We start from the raw sequence: 13,889 nt of genomic DNA, 5'->3' as shown, positions 1-13,889 counted from the left end.
TCTCAGTTTAAAGAATTGTTCCCTCAAGTTAACAATTCATTTCCTAAACTGACTAAATTGTTCCCTCTATTTTATGTAATTCTTCCCTCTTTTTAATAAATTGTCCCTCAACGTATTGAATTACTCCCTCAGTTTCACTAAAGCGTCCCCTTTAGTGAAACTGAGGAAATAATTTATTAACTTGAGGGAACAGATTGTTAAATCAAGGATGGGTTTCCACAAATCACCTGACCCTAGCCCTGCTTTTACACTTGTAGATACAGTGGGGTCCAAAAGTTGGAGACCACTATAGTTCAAATGAGTTTGCATTCTTTTCTAATTGAGAAGGGTTTCCAAGCTTCCAAAATATTTATATAATACTTTAATGCTTTATGTGAACATTGTTCTTTAGTATGAGTGGGCGGAGCAATATGGACTGAATCCAGCCCAATTAACTCCTTCCACCCCCCCCCCCTCATTCATACTGATACTTCTAATACTCATACTGAAGCTCCTGTTTGTGACTAGAGGTTGTATACATACATCAGCCCTAAACACTCAGTAACAACAACAGCCAGTTTATAAACAACAACAACAGTTTATTTTAAAGAGACATAGAGCGGTTGGAAGATGATCATGAAGAAATGGTTCATGATCAAATACAAAAGGAGTAGAAGTTAAAATGGAATGTGAGAGAGGAGATCAGAGTCAGGACCTCCTGCGCTTGCAGGGTTGGCAGTCCTCCTCTTCCTTCATCACCACATCAGCATGGCTACGTTTGAGGGGCGTAGATCTGCGGATCTGGCTCAGCCACTCCGTCAGGGACAGAAAGCAGAAGGACGAGCCTTCAACCTAGGAGTGGACAAGATGGTAATAACATAGTGTCCCAATAACTGCAGATGTTCTCACATCGCCACATTGCTTGGAACAGACGCTGTACTAGATGTTCCGTAGTTAAAACCTGCAGAAACTCTCCACCAAGTCCAGTTAAACAGCGCTAATGAGGCTCTTGTCCTATTGCTCACCCCTCCCTCGCAATCCGGAATCACAGCCGAGTGGCAGTACGTGGAGCTTGAGGCCTGGTTGTCCTGAAGCTCTTCCTCCTCAGCCTCCACGTCTTCCTCATCTATGTCCTACAGTATATAGCAAAGAAAATGATCACCCAGATTCAGACATTTCTAAAAGTTAAGAAAGTTTAACAAACGTACCTCGTCCCACTCCTCCTCCTCCTCCCAGTCTGGAAGCATGCTCTCTACTTCATCCAGAAGGGGCATGAGGAGCTGATATAGGGAATGCTCTTCAGCAGGGCTGGAATAAGGGGCTGGGTGGACTCCTGTAAGGAACACAGCAGAACACTGAACTTTCAATTCTGAACCAGATGGAAACTCTCGGTCATATAAGCCATTCATATTTTAATTATTGAATATATATATAATATGCAGTGTATTATATATGAACACAGTGCATTATGGGAGACATTATAGCCTATTTATTATCCACTCTAAGTGGTTCTGTATCTACTATGAATGATTCAGTATTTATTAAAATATGATTCAGTGTCTACTATAAATGATCCAGTAACTCCTATACATTACTGTTATACATGATTCAGTATCTACTATTAATGATTCAGTGTCTACTAGTCTACCAGTAAACCCTCAGAGGTTAAAAGACTCAAGACTGAAAAGGCGGTAAGAAAGCCTGTGACCTACCGCGGCCGTTAACCCAGTCTGAATGTGAAGTGGACATCATTGTGAATGGATGAGATGAAGTTATTGTTGTAGAGCAGAAACTCCTTGCTAATAAAGTGTGGGTGAAATGGCAGCGGGTGGTGCTCTCTCAGTATCACCGTCTGATTGAGTTCAGTGGAATGATACTTTTTAAATTGAGTGGTTGCCATGGTGACTAAAAACCTATTCTGGAACTCTTATGATCTGAAAACCTTTGTGACTCTGTGATGTGCTCTGTGATTAGAGTGATAACGTGTGTATTAGTGTTTAGACTACATATTATATTCATAATAGAGTAATCTACGGATACCATGTCAGCTGTAACATATTTTATAACATATTTTGTTTATTACAGTTAATTGTGTATTTTTTTTATAAAGTATTATATTATTATTTATTATTGTTTAAGTTTCTGAAACATTAACATTTGAAAATGTTTGTGTATATGTGGGGTAGTCAACATGCAGAAAACCATGACATAATACATCACATGTAATTTAACCGGCTGAAGATTCACCACAAGCTAATAGTGGTGCTAAGGTCATTCTTACTAAAGCAATATTTTTTGTGGATTAAAATATCACATTATTAACGATAAAAGACTAATAAACAATGATAAAAACAACAATTATAATAATACTTACTGTATATTATTATACATAGTTTAGTAATCTGAAATATCTATTTTTTCATTATGACACTAAAGTGCCATTATGTTCTCTATCATTTTTCAGCACGTGGGAACCAAAAAGTCCCGGGTCTCGTTGTTTCTTCGGAGCAGTTACACAAGCCCGCTTCCTGCACAGTTGAAACAAGCAGACTCACTCTTCAGCCGCAGGTTTGTCCTTCTAAACTCTTTTATTCTGGGAAAGTTATGAATCCAGGTGTTTGTCTACAGTCTCGGAGGATTTACCGATATTTCCCAGCCTTTCTGAGCTGATTTCCATGCTCTGCTAAGCGAAGTTGTTGTAAATAGAGCTTGAGCGGCTAACGCGGTGACTCACTGGAGTTGGGAGTTCTGGGGTTAGCGGGCTATGCTACACCTGGTTTCTCTGCTTGTATTCAACGGTCGCGGGGGTATGAAGGACCAGGTTATGCGTTCCCGCCACTGTGCCAGCAGTGCACATCTGCATAATGAAATAAAATCGCTCAGATTTGGTGTAAATGTCTAATAAGCGGTTATGAATGGAGTGATGATTTAGCAAGTGCTTGCTTGAATGGGAGCACGCTTTGTGACTGACAGAACGTTCAGCCAATCGTGCGGACAGAAATCGCACTGGCCCCGCCTCCAGTCTCTAAATCGCCCAATCAGCTACTGCGATGTCCTTCTCTGATAGGTTGAAGGCTTTTTCGCACGGTCAGGCCAACAGCGCTGCACTGTTTGCTCAACTTAACTGTGAACTAGTTTCTTTCGTGTTTTCTCTGTTTGTTAAAGTTTATAACGCTTGTTTTATTTGTCTCCTTTTAGACATTTCTTATTCAGGATGTTCCTGACGAGATCAGAATACGACAGGTGAGATTTGCAAACCTTTTAGAAGTTACTTTCACTTTCAATTGGGAGCTTTTACTGTTATCAGATGCAGAGTCACGCTGGACCACAGTAAGTCTGTTATGTGTTGTTTAACATGACAAATTTCTGTCTTCAGAGGCGTGAACACTTTCTCTCCAGAGGGAAGACTTTTTCAAGTGGAATATGCCATCGAAGCTATCAAGGTATTACAGATTTGTTTGCTTTTGCAAATACACATGATCAGTATATAAAGTCTTGTCTGTTGTACTTAAGAAGTGTTCACATGGGATTAGAGGTGTGATTAGACTGTCCTAGTGAATTTATTCACATCCGACTCTGCCGTGTCAGTTTTTTTTTTTTTTCTAACTTTTTGTACTTATGCATTATTAAAGAAAGTGGCTTTTACCTGCTGTAATGTAAAACATAGAAATAAACTATTAAAAATATATAATATGTTGTGATATGCATTTTTAAAGTAAATGGCAAAAGAAAAGGTACTTAAATTACGTGTATGTGCATTTTGTGTTGCCTTTGTACAAGCAATGTAATGGGTAGAATAACAGTTACGTAATAAAATTATGTGGCAGATAGATTTATACAGATTCAATTTTATACAGCTGTAAGCTGGTAAAAGTTTAAAAGGGCTGTTTATTGGCACTAGTGGAGGTAAACATGAAAGTATCACAACTTTTTATTTTTTTATCTCCACCAAATTTCTGCCCAAATGCAAATGCCCAAAACATTTATAGTTGAATGCACTTTAGACATTGCATTATGAAAACAGCCAAGCCAAATGGTCTTGGTATGGAAGGTCACGAGTGCAGCAGTACTTAGTAGATTTCTAATGTTGTTTAAACCTTCCCGTCACTCTCATTTTGTGTGTTTTGCAGCTAGGATCCACGGCCATTGGCATCCAAACGTCAGAAGGAGTGTGTCTCGCCGTAGAGAAGAGAATCACCTCGCCATTGATGGAGCCCAGCAGTATCGAGAAGATCGTAGAGATTGACACTCACATCGGTAAGGCAGCCACTGTACAGGTGCTGAATCCGTTGAGCTATAGTCGATCTTTAGGGAACCACTTAAACCTATAAATTATTTAATGATTTGTTTTTATTCTACTATTAAAAAACACTTATGTCACTTGCATATCAGTATTGGGGACAGTATCAGCAGAAAGTGCTGGATGAAATATTTGTTGGAAGTGGTTTGATGCCTTGGTAAAGTGGTAGTTAGTCTGATGTCTGATGTTTTTACCTCAGGTTGTGCTATGAGTGGATTGATAGCTGATGCCAAAACGCTTATTGACAAAGCACGAGTGGAAACACAGGTCAGTGCATTTCTTTGCCATTAGAATGACACACAATTTTGTATCCAAGTCTACAATAGTACTACTTTGCTGTCCATCACGTAATGTGTCTCTTGTCTGACGTGCTGTTTCCCCCTCCCCAACTGCAGAACCACTGGTTCACCTACAATGAGACGATGACGGTAGAAAGTGTGACTCAGGCGGTGTCTAACCTGGCTCTTCAGTTTGGAGAGGAGGACGCAGACCCTGGTGCCATGGTGAGACACATTAGAGGGCTGATGAAGTTCTGAGTGTTGGTATGGTTAGTGAGGTTGCACACAGACTTGTCACAGTTCACTTTAAGCACATTCACAGCATCATATCATCATAATATCATCATTATTACAAACTTTTCAGGCCAAACAAACTGTGAATGGAAGTTTTGAAGGTTTGAAGTTAGTTTCAGAAGGGGTTTAGAAGAGAAAACCTTTTGTAAAAAATGGAGCTTGATGACCATATTTAAGGCCTCCAATGCATTTCTTTATATCACTAGCCACTGAGGGTAATTTAAAAAGATTTAAAAAGATTTTATAGATATTTGTTACATTAAAAACAACAAAACAGTACTATATGGATTTGTGGAATATTCGTATTTGTTTAAAATGTGTGCCGCGTATTTGTTTAAAGTAATGTTTTTATTTTTTATATCAGTTTAAACATTCACATCACTTCTTTAATAGGATCATCCTGCTTCTTTATTTAACATAAAATTTTAAACATAAAATAAATTAGTCAAGGTTTGTATTATTTTCATATAGAAAGAAAAATGATAGACCTGACAGAAATTTACCCATTTACCCAATCTGCCCAGATTGAATGACCACCTATAGCAATATGTGAAATGTTGTTGACTGATAAGTGAATTTATGCAGACAGAGCTCACATTTAAGTTTTCTGGGATTCTCCAAAAAAAATGTCTCCAAAAATGTGCAGCTTTCAGGGGCAGCCCTCATAATAATAATAATAATAATAATAATAATAATAATAATAAGCATTTTGTTTGTCTGTCACCCAGAGCCGTCCCTTTGGTGTTGCCTTGCTTTTTGGAGGTGTGGATGAAAAGGGACCCCAGCTGTAAGCATACACTTAACCTAAGACCTAAGAAATCTGTTTATTTTATGTATGATATTTCTAATCATATTATAATTTACAACTGCATTTTGTCTCATTTATATGTTATAAAGGTACCATATGGACCCCTCGGGCACGTTTGTGCAGTGTGATGCCCGGGCCATTGGATCAGCGTCTGAGGGCGCTCAGAGCTCTTTGCAGGAAGTCTACCACAAGGTACAGGTTTGGTGACCGTTCACAATGTACACTATGTGTCCAAATGTTGTTGAATGTAATCGAATTCTCAAAAAAAAAAAAAAAAAATACAAAAAAAATAATAAATCTAGTACAGAGCTTTCCCTGGCCTGAAGAAGCGGTAACAAAAACATAATAATATTTATTATGAATGAATTAATTCTCTTGATTTTTGGCAGAAACTATGAATGAACAGGTGACCAAATACTTTTATATATGAGCTTCCTCTATCATTTCTACAAAATTATGAGTGTGTGTCTGTGGAAATTTGTGCTCGTTTGGTCAGACACCTGGGTTGGATGTGAACGCCTGGCTCAAAAGATGCTCGTCTTTCCTAGTATGTTTTTTTGTGGAAACGCACAAATCGCCCAATGCTCAGTTCGTGTGCTGATGTGCTTTCAGAGGCAGTTTCGACCTCTGTAGTTAGAGACAGAACAGATTACTAACCCCAACCACAAAATATTGTGATTAATGTCTTCTTATTACACTAGTATCATTCACATCAGCCAACCGTGCACAGAGCCATGTCACACTGATGCATGGTGTTGTGCTAATCTGCCGGGTAGGGCGTGCTCCTCTGTCATTCTGATGGCTTGTGCTTAACAGAGAGTCATTTGGACAGAGCGTTCACAGGCGTTCTAGTACCTCCTTAGGAAGAATGGCGTCATTGTTTCTGATGTTGACTGGGAAAGGAGACAATACTGACTAGGCCTCAGTTGCTGCTTTTGGATTCGGTGTGGTTAGACCGTCCCTGCAGGAAGATCTAGAGTAATGTATGGTAATTGGAAGTTTGGTGACTTGGTTCATGGCTTTAATGTTGTGTAGTAGCTAGGACTGCACTGTGTATTGTGCTTTAGGCTTATGACATCAGTATTGCAGAGTAGTAGTGTCAGAGTACTGTGCTGTTGGTGTCTTAACCAATCACAGTTCTGAAGAGGTGTTTGAGTGTTTTTATGAACCAAGGTATTCATGAAAACCAACAAAAGTACATTATTTTGGCCAAGCAATCAGGCATATCTCGGAGTTGCACAGTAATGACCATGTAGTAATATATTTCTAATAATTGTATGAATGACATGCAGCCAAAATAGCAGCTAGTACTTTAATAGTAGCTCTATGGACCTTATCCAGTTTAGTCTTGCAGAGTTTAAAGAAGCGAATCTCCTGGGAGCAAATGTAACCCTGGGCTGAGGTAATGAGATGGACAAGGGCCCCTTTTATACCCCCACCCCGCCTACCTAACCGTTTCCAGTACAACATACTTACCCAGTTTAACTTCGGTCACCACTTCGTTCATGTGATCCTGCAATCTAATAAGCATTCAGTGGCCTTCAGATCATCAGGGTTGTTTTAGGCTGCAGACAAACAGAGACTAACTGATAACTGCATCCTGTTTCCTTCCCTTTTCTTCTTAAATCTGAGAAGACAAAGTCTGATTTCACTTAGAAATAGCCCTGATCAAGAAGCCAATTCAGAATGAACTGGATAGATATTACTCATACTGGATGAATCCTTATGTAGCTTGTGTTAACTGTTCACACTGAGACTGTATGTACCTCAGTACAAACGGCAGATAATAATACAGTAATAAAGTATTAATATGGCATCAGATTACTGTCAGGCAAAAACCTTGAGTCTCCATTTTTTGACGTTTCCCACTTTTTGACACAACCCTTGATCATTATATTGTGGCATATATATTTCATGCTGAATGAACCAATAGAAATGCTTAAATAGTTCTTATGTTATTATGTGGGGATTGAGAAGTGCTAGTCAATCAGAACAATCTAAATGTGCTTATGTTTGTTATGTATGTTATTTTTTTCCAGTCCATGACATTAAAAGAAGCCATCAAGTCTTCCCTCACCATCCTGAAACAGGTTATGGAGGAGAAGCTGAACGCTACTAACATTGAGGTAATCTACAACATGCACTCAGCCTCAGATGCTCCTTCCTTTATTGTAAACTCTGGTCAGCAGTAGTAAACATCTGGACACTGTGATGAAAAATTCTCATGCTGGAGTAAGATACACTCTAGGTCCAAATGTTTGTGGACACCCCTGCTAATGGATGCACACGCACATAGCTTGCTTAGCCCCTGTAAAGAAATGCAGCCAATGGAATCATACTCTCTGAAGCAGATAAACATGAACCTATTGCCACCATGTCTAATGCCAGGCATGGGCTAGAGGGGTATAAAACCCCCCAGCATTGAGCTGTGAAGCATCCTGCATCCTGACCTCCCTAACGCTCTTGTCGCTGAATGCAGTCATATCCTCACAGAGATGCTCCAAAAATCTAGGAGAACTACTCACCTCAACTATTGTACCATAACAGTACATACAGTTGCTCCAACAAAAACAGGATACACTTAAATACACTTGATTTTGGAAAAAAACAGTTGTCCCATGTGTCTCAATACATGGTAGTGTGTATCCAGATGTCGTCCCAATTGCCTCCCCTTAAAACGGCACTCCAAAACAGCAGGTTGATTTGTGATTTTGCATGTTGTTTGCATGCATCTTCTGTCATTGTAGAATGTAAAAGATACTAGGCTAATGTTGCTAACAAACACTGGACTTAGTTTGCCACCAGCAAAGTGCCAAAACTAAGTTATTTGCTTTGAACGTGCACACACATGCACACAGGTTTAGTACTCAGAGTTCTTCTTTGCTTGTGTTGATAATGTGATGATGAACATTGCTTTCAGGTCATCTACAAATCTATTGGTGCTCCAAAGGTTCTTTGGTCATGGTCAGACTGCCAGCCCAAGTCCGATTTTTGGCATATCTAGACTGTATCCAGATTGATTTTTGGTAGTCTGGGCAGCCAAAAACCAAATGAATTTTTTTTTTTTTTTTGAAAATTGGATCTATATTACTTTTGTATGTGGATTTAAATGCAATCCATCCATAAATCCATTTAAATTTCAGTCTGATTTATACAGATGGACACATTGTTGCACTGTACTTGACCCAAAAGAAACCTTTTGACATCCGATTTGAGTGTCAGAGCGACCTCCATCTCTCCTGCTTCAGTGTATAAAGGCAGTTCGCCTATGTTAACACAGCGACCCATTCAGATAGGTTTGTGCTGTCTGGACACGCAAATATGATCTGATCACTTACAACTAACAGTGCGGACAGTCCGCTCACCTGATCTGATTTAAGAAACCTATCTGATTTGCTTGCATTCTAAACAAGACCTTTAAAAGGCCTTTCAGAAGTCCCCAACTTCTATGTTCTTTCCACATTGCAAAAATACTAGGTGCTACACAAGGATTCTTTAAGTAGTTCCATATACAACCATTTACGTAGGACGTGTGACTGTGAAGAACCGTTAAATTAGTAATGAACCTTAAAATCAACAACGTTCTTTAAGCCATTAAAAGGTTCCTCACTGTCGCACATCTCTATTATAAAAATGGAAAATGGTTCTTCATGGAACCAGGTGCACCAAGTTGACATGTGCCTGGTCCAAGTCATATGAGAGCTTGGATGGGAAGTCTTGTCTTTGGGAAATATCACATGGTCCTGCTTCTTCTCCTAAAAAAAGTACTTTTGTATGGACTGCGTTTCTAGCCAGTGAATGGAGTCTTAAGATTCGAACCTCCAATAAAAAGGCTTTATTTTTTGTTTAGACCACAAACCTGCAGGAAAATCTCTTCCTAATCTTAATATCCTTCTGATTTGTATCTTTCTCAGCTTGCTACAGTAGAGCCAGGCAAGACCTTCCACATGTACACAAAAGAGGAACTGGAGGACGTGATCAAGGACATCTAGTGTTCTCCTGCGCAGACCTGACTGATGTTCCTTTGGAGAATCCTCACGCAGCTCTGTGCATATTGTCACCGAGTAACAGCCAACCTACTAGCAGCCTGGCTGCGTTTGAAGGTTTGCCTGTTCAGACCACAGTACACTCTTTATACTGTTTTTTTCCCCTTTCTTTCTTCTGTCAATCCAGAATTGTTTCTACAGTTCTGTACAGGCAACAGAACATCAGTACTTGTAGTGGAGTGAAAAAAAAAGTAATAAATGGGGAGGGTGGGGGGTAGGTTTTTTTTGTTACAAATCAATACGTTAATAAACTGTTGTATTCTGAAAGAATTGAGTGCTGTGTGAATTCTGCGCCCGAGAGTGTTTCTTCATCACAGGTCTGGACACTTCATGCACCGCCACATCTAACCCCACCTGATTCAGCCTATCAGATAATTATCAGAACCTTCTTGCAATGGTCAGCTGTGTAGGAGTATGAAAATATCCAGTTAAGCTTGTTGGAAGTTAGTTTTGGATCACACACGCCACTCCAGCTCATCCCAAAGGTATTGGTTGGAGCTTATTCACTCCTGAAAACACAGCTCCTCTGCTTCCACTGCATTATACTGCCCTGGTCATTGTTTGGCATGTATTATGGTGAGCTTATGTTGATGTATGGCTTCTCCGCATTGCCACATTTTACTGGTCCATGTTTTTCAATGGAGATTATACAAGGTTTCGTCTCCTACAGTAACCATGAGATTAGTAAGGTTCCACTTATATGTGTAATGTGGGTTAGTACAAGTGCGCAGGATAGTGGTACCTTATTTTACATGACTGTTGTTCAACCGCTATCCTCAAGTATAAAAACATTAGACTGTATGTTAGTGTACCATTAGGCATGTTATATGTAAATGAGCACTCTTTTGATTGCCTGGGTTGTTCAAAAAGCAATCCAGACTAAAGCGGTTGTAGCTTCAGTATACATGGGTGGAGCTGAACTACAGTAGGTGGAAAATATGTGTATGTAAATGTGTTGGTTTCGTATCATTGCAAAAAATTGCTCAGTCAAAATAATCGGGGCTCAGTTTTTTTGATGGTTAAGGGAGTATCATATTGATCTCTCAAATGATCTTGAATCCCATACCGCTCTCTCTCGTACTCTACCTCCAAGTTAAGATGATCTTAATATGGTGCTTATGGGAAACAGCCCAGCTTGCTTATGATAACACCACTATTTCATGGGGAACATTTCACTATTATGATCAGTTTATATAAAATACATAGTGAATATATAAAATATCACTAAATCTGGGAAATACCTTTACTGTATATATTTTTTGGACAATTTGTGGTCCTGCTCTGCTCCTGTTTCTGCCACCCCTACTTTGACACGCCCACTTCAACTCATTAAGTGCATATTAATAAGTTGATAAGTTGGCCCAGCTGTGCTGGAATCAGGTCAAATACCTAAATGTGCAGGATGGTGGTCCTCCAGGACCAAAGTTGAGAATGGGAGGTACTTAGTTAGCAAGTTATTTAGTACATTGTGGCCCGTTATATGGACCCTTTGTCCTCTTTAACAGGGAGAAGAAGAGGTTGGTGCCGCCCTAGCCAATCAGGGCCGGCACACCGAGCACTAGGAGGCAGCGGCTTACCCACTTTCAGAGCACTGGTTCGCTTTAACTTAACTTCACCTCGCCTTAGGGCAGGCTGTGTGGAAATGACACGGCAATTGTCCAATAAAACACGAGGGACGGCCTAGCGCGGCCAATCACGTCTGCGAAGTTTAGCGAATGGGCGGTTTGAATCGACCAATCGGTGCACGGCCCGCCCCTACTGCTCGAGCTCGAGCTCGAGCATCAGTGTACACAACGGCCAACGGCTTCACTTTAAGCGAGATGAGTCGTGGAGTGACCGTTGGAAACGTCGTTGAGATGTCCAGTCCTGTCAAACGTTTAGAGTAAATTAGTACACAACTTTTTGTGTCATTTAGAGTAAATATGAGAACCGTTTGCCACTGTGTTACGGTTTTGTTGTTTTCCGTGGCGCTGTGTGTGCATTTTGAGGACGGAGTGCGGCTCGCTCGGGGGTCCCAGGCGACGTTCGCGAAGAGCCACACATGGAGGACCGCTCCCGGCGTTAAAGGGTTACCGCCGGCGATAACGGGCCACAGGAAGGTGAAAAGGAGCGAAGGGTCCGCTGGCGACTCGTGTGGTTCCCTGCAGGGCTATGGGTCCAGGCTAAAGGACAACACACACACTGTGAGTGCTGTTTACTCAGCTTTAGACGGACCCTGTTGGAGGTGGAGGAGCTGTAGCCTCACACTGTTCTGTGCAGTACAGTCAGCTTTCAGTGAGCTCAGGGTGGTCAGTGGTAACTTTGGGACACATTTACAGTTGTTAGGGACAGTTTGGACATCCTTGTCCAAATTACACAATCTTTGCACATGTGGACACACGTGGTTGTCTCAGGTCTCAGGTCTTCATTAGCAAATCCTCATGGGACATGTCACTAATTGTAATTAGCATCTGTCAGCTGAATCAGATCTCACCCCTCAAACCTTGTGCTAACATTTATCAAACATTAGGTATCCAGTGCCCACAAGACTGGAGGGCTGGGCGATATGGTTAAAAAAAAATAAAAAAAAAATAAAAAAATCACGATATTTAAAACCATTGGTTGCTTTAGGCACTGGCCATATCCTCGATATGCTTAGAAAAGCAGATTGTGCATCACGATTACAAAATGTATCACTATACGATAGAATATTGTCATATTAGCCATGCCTAGACTATAGATTTACAGCTTTTTACACATTTACAGCTTTTACAGGTTTTTACGGTGAGATTGTTATTAGGAAATAGCTGATCTGGAGAACTATGAAAAGAACACCTTGCCAACTGTGAAGCATGGGGGTGGATGTGTCATGCTTTGGGGTTGTGTCGCTACCAGTGGAATTGGATGCAAACTATCTGTTACAGGAGTGATGCTGAGAAGAGGATGCCTTCTACAGCAGGGTAATGATCTAAAACATACACTGTATGGACAAAAGTATTTCAAAATCCAGGGTATTAAACAGGCTTTCTACTCGATGTTGTAGCATTACTGCGAGGATTTGATTGCATATAGCGACAGGGGTGTTCAACTTGTCCCAAAAGTTGGGATCACCTAAATGGCTCACCTAAACATCTTACGCATTCACCTTGTCCAGTTTTACTGTCAAAATCTTGGTTCTACTTCTCTAGATTTGCCTAATTAGCATATGTCTTCTTTTACATCAGCTTTGCCACATACATGCTTCAGATTTGGAGTTTTTAGTTAGGCGATCTGCTGCATATGCATAACTGACGTCACTTGCCGTGATCCATATATCTGTACAGGCTGCATTTCAAATGACTCCCTGCTCCCTGCATATTTCACTGTGTAGGTCATGAAGCAAAGCCTCCTCCACCCAACAAGTCTGGCTATATGGGCCATTTGGTATTCAGCTATAAATAAAGAGTTGTCTGTGGTGGAAAGACAAATACAAACCATCGGAACTTGCCACGGACTCCTTCAGATGCTCAGGGAACATGGGCTCGGACGATAAGATCTGCCTGTATGGTGGCGTATTCCTTTGTGTGTACACTTGCCCAGAACACTGATAAAATTCCAGGCCCCAAAAGCATCTCTGGATGCAGGTATAGCCGGGTTAGGAACATGTGGTGATCTAGCACACATCAGACCTCACCTCTCCTCTGATCTGTTGGTTCTTAGTCACAGAAAAAAACCCTGCAATACGCCAGTGTAGTCTTTCCTCTTGTTGAACTGACCCTAATTCAGCAGACAGAGAGAATACAGTACTAATGGCCCAGTGCCTAAAAGCAGGAATGTCAAACTGGGTTTCTTCCGGGCCACAGCATTACAGAGATGATTTTTTTCTACCTTGTCTGAAGCCCATTTTATATATCGCATATGTAACAGCAATTTTACAGGTAAATCCTTCTTAACTTTCAATGGAACTCAATAAGTGGAGCGTTTCTGTTGGTCCATATATCATGAAATCTTGACAAAATGTGAGTGTAAACTGAAATATTGCAAATAATGCAAATATAATAAGCTATTTATGTATAATATAAGGCTTTTTAACCTCACTAATTTGTGTTTTGGACAGAGTTTCTCAAACAATGACTTTTGACTAGGAGTTCAGCTGTTCACTGCCAAGAACGTTAAACAGCCAGTACCTGCAGAGATAAATAGCATTCATAACAAGTGAAATAAAC

At 40.4% G+C, this 13,889-nt stretch overlaps 2 protein-coding genes across 2 annotated transcripts in view; both read left to right on the top strand.

Annotated features, from left to right (window-relative positions):
• The first annotated feature begins 2,489 nt into the window (after positions 1-2,489).
• Positions 2,490-9,975, top strand: psma5 (proteasome 20S subunit alpha 5). Its single transcript, XM_072665801.1, has 10 exons — positions 2,490-2,547; positions 3,178-3,222; positions 3,356-3,422; positions 4,110-4,236; positions 4,479-4,546; positions 4,675-4,782; positions 5,580-5,638; positions 5,749-5,851; positions 7,699-7,785; positions 9,574-9,975. The coding sequence occupies exons 2-10, from the start codon at positions 3,194-3,196 to the stop codon at positions 9,649-9,651; spliced, it is 726 nt and encodes a 241-aa protein (XP_072521902.1). The 5' UTR covers positions 2,490-2,547; positions 3,178-3,193; the 3' UTR covers positions 9,652-9,975.
• A 1,495-nt stretch (positions 9,976-11,470) lies between these two features.
• The window catches only part of sort1a (sortilin 1a), a 28,036-nt gene continuing 25,617 nt past the window's right edge, over positions 11,471-13,889 (top strand). The window contains exon 1 of the mRNA XM_072666043.1: positions 11,471-11,888. Within this exon, the coding sequence (XP_072522144.1) occupies positions 11,628-11,888 (261 nt within the window). The 5' untranslated portion in view covers positions 11,471-11,627. The remainder of the gene's footprint in view (positions 11,889-13,889) is intronic.

The sequence above is a fragment of the Salminus brasiliensis genome, chromosome 21, assembly GCF_030463535.1.
Source record: "Salminus brasiliensis chromosome 21, fSalBra1.hap2, whole genome shotgun sequence".
Taxonomy (NCBI): Eukaryota; Metazoa; Chordata; class Actinopteri; order Characiformes; family Bryconidae; genus Salminus; species Salminus brasiliensis.
This window is presented reverse-complemented; position numbering and strand designations above follow the sequence as displayed.